The sequence below is a fragment of the Nanorana parkeri genome, unplaced genomic scaffold (genome assembly GCF_000935625.1).
Source record: "Nanorana parkeri isolate BGI_ZX_2015 unplaced genomic scaffold, ASM93562v1 scaffold2382, whole genome shotgun sequence".
Classification (NCBI taxonomy): domain Eukaryota; kingdom Metazoa; phylum Chordata; class Amphibia; order Anura; family Dicroglossidae; genus Nanorana; species Nanorana parkeri.
Genome location: NW_017308650.1, coordinates 44,002 through 47,063, shown reverse-complemented (window position 1 = coordinate 47,063; position 3,062 = coordinate 44,002). Strand labels below are relative to the sequence as shown.

Genomic DNA, 3,062 nt, shown 5'->3' with positions numbered 1-3,062 from the left:
AGGTCGCTGGCCAGTGATGTAAGAGGAGGCGGGGTTGCTCTTAGGCGGGCCCCGCCTCCTCCTTCACTGCGAGCACTGGCCTCTTCTGCCGTAGCGGCTGGCTGTCACTGACACTGCTCCGCAGCGGCTGTGAGGGGAAACGCCGCTGCTGAGCTGTGTCAGTGACAGCCAGCACCCTTACATGCCATAGCGACCCAGGTGGCCCACACGGCATCAGAGGGATGCCCTGGCCGGGCCCCCCTGTGCCCGGACCCCATAGCGGCCGCCTGGGTCGCTATGGCGATTGTTACGCCACTGCTCACAAGGATGCTAACCCTCTCCTACTCCATCCAAAACTAAATATAGAAATCAATAACAATCAGGATTTTTCTTCCAATGTTGGGGAAATGACAGGAAATCTCTACATGCTTCTTATGAGCCTCCTCTATTTTATTCTGTCCATATTGCCCCTCAACAACCAATCAGATTCAGACCTTCGGTCACCTGCTGTCATTTGCCGCTTCAGCTTGGAATATAGTTGGCTGCTGCGGGTCAATGTAGATTGTTGTTTCACCACTTTGACCAATGCAGCTCCCCAATCAGACCGGTAACTGCACAGAAAAGCTCTGTGTGTCCTGTGTGCAATGTGTCGCTGGAAGCTTAACTGCATAATATGAAGCCCCCCCTCCCCGCCATTTGTTAGCCATGTTGTGATGTCTCCTCTTGCAGGCTTGTCTCCAGTGGTCGGAGGTCCAGAGGCAACTGAGATTGTCGGATGTGGAGGAGATGAGGAGCTACAGAGCCCCCCCGGCCCCGGTAATAATGGTCTCTGATGTCCTGTGTGCCGTGTTTGGGAAAGAACCCGGATGGGAGAGCGCCAAACTACTGCTGGGACAAGAAGATTTCTATCAGGTACAATCTGAGTATTGTGGAAGCATCTACGTATATACAGAGTACTCTGGAGGTGAGTACTCTGGAAGTGTCTGGGTATATATACAGAGTACTCTGGAGGTGTCTGGGTATATATGTGGAGTACTCTGGAGGTGTCTAGGTATATATATGGAGTACTCTGGAGGTGTCTGGGTATATACAGAGTACTCTGGAGGTGTCTGGGTATATATATAGAGTACTCTGGAGGTGTCTGGGTATATACAGAGGACTCTGGAGGTGTCTGGGTATATATATGGAGTACTCTGGAGGTGTCTGGGTATATACAGAGTACTCTGGAGGTGTGCAGGTTACAGAATCCCCAGATTGCACCAGCTGGGGCTCTGTAACCTCCCGGAGTTGGAGGACTTGATGAGGGTTGTTGTCTTTGCAGGATCTGCAGTTCTATGATGGCGGTGGGATGTCTGACGCCACGTTCTCCGCGCTCTCTCGTGCAGTCAGCAGACCTGAGTTTCGTGCCTCCTGCCTCAGACCAGCCAGCGCAGCAGCTGCATCTCTGTGTGAGTGGCTACACGGTCTCCACCAATACTGCAGCGTGCTCCGGAAGCTGGAGAAGAGTCGAAGTCTTCTGTCCCGGGCAGAGGCGCAGGACCTGGAACTGGCCGAAAGGTTGGCGGAGCGAAGACTCCAACAGGAACATCTGAGGGTCCTGGGAGAGCAGCTATCCCCGCAACTGCAGGATGCCAGCAAGGGTAACGAGGACCTCCATAGACGGGTGACACTGTGTCAGGAGAAGCGGGATCTGGCGCAGGAGTATGAGGACAAGGCAAGAGCTCCCGAGTCTGCATGGAGATCTGCTCTGGAGGTAAGTCATGCTCCTGGACCTGTGGGGGGGACATTAGAGTGTAAGCTCCTCTGTACAAAGACTGATGGGACTGTGGGGGGAGGGGGGCATTAGAGTGTAAGCTCCTCTGTACAGAGACTGATGGGACTGTGGGGGGACATTAGAGTGTAAGCTCCTCTGTAGCAGTGGCTGGGCGTGTGTAATATGAGGATTCGGGTTCTCTGTGGTTCTCTGACCTTCTCTCTTTCCGTCTTCAGACTTTGAATAGCCGCCTTCAGTCAGTCCCGGCCGAGTCCCTCCTGGTTGCCGCCTCTATTTCCTACCTTGGCGGTCTCCCGTGGCCTCGCTGCGTGGCGTTGTTGGAGAAGTGGCAGCGGCTTTGCGATGGGTTGGAGGTTCCTCTGGATCCGGATGATGTGAGGGACTCTCTGGACGGCTCCGGGGACAATGGAACGTCTCTCCTCCTGGAGGTGCTCGGCGCCCCCGCGGAGAGGATCGGATGGTATAGGAGGAGATTGCCGGTCAGTATAGAGACACAGAGTCGTGCCGCACTGCTTCGGGCCAGCGGCCGCTATTCGGATACCCCGGTGCTGGTCACTGACCCGGATAACATGGCAGAGAGGTGTCTGTCGGCTGTACTGGGGGCAGAGGAGTCAGGTGAGAGCAAGCTTCAGGGGTACCCGGTGTTCTGGGGGGGGCCAAGAAACTGTGCCGGACTTCCTGACCCCTTTGTGAAAATACTAGTTACCTAGTAACTCCACATTTGCATCCGTCTTCTGTGCAGGGAAGCCAGCGGATCAAAATGACAGCCAGCAACTAACATTTTCCCACGGGGTTCAGGAACGGGAACATACAGTGAGTGCTGCTTTTATAACAGGTTCTCTTTAACCTTCTCTTCTCTGGACAGAGACATCTGAAGCCCCGGCAGGCCGGACACTGCATGTCATTGACGCTTCTGATCCGGAACTGACCCAGAAACTGTCCGATGGAGCGAGAAAACGTGAGACGTCCCAAAGAGTCGGGTCTATGTGTGGTGCCGGGTATATAATCTGTGTGTGTGGTGCCGGGTATATAATCTGCGTGTGTGACGCCGGGTATATAATCTGTGTGTGTGATGCCGGGTATATAATCTGTGTGTGATGCCGGGTATATAATCTGTGTGTGATGCCGGGTATATAATCTGTGTGTGTGATGCCGGGTATATAATCTGTGTGTGTGATGCCGGGTATATAATCTGTGTGTGTGGTGCCGGGTATATAATCTGTGTGTGTGATGCCGGGTATATAATCTGTGTGTGTGATGCCGGGTGTATAATCTGTGTGTGTGATGCCGGGTATATAATCTGTGTGTG

The 3,062-nt window shown here is 53.8% G+C and overlaps 1 protein-coding gene across 1 annotated transcript in view; it reads left to right on the top strand.

The window, feature by feature from the left end:
- Window positions 1–1,713: 1,713 nt before the first annotated feature.
- Window positions 1,714–3,062, top strand: part of LOC108801555 (dynein heavy chain domain-containing protein 1-like) — a 20,258-nt gene continuing 18,909 nt past the window's right edge. The window contains exons 1-3 of the mRNA XM_018573444.1: window positions 1,714–1,770; window positions 1,969–2,368; window positions 2,619–2,711. Coding sequence (XP_018428946.1) covers window positions 1,714–1,770; window positions 1,969–2,368; window positions 2,619–2,711 — 550 coding nt within the window. The remainder of the gene's footprint in view (window positions 1,771–1,968; window positions 2,369–2,618; window positions 2,712–3,062) is intronic.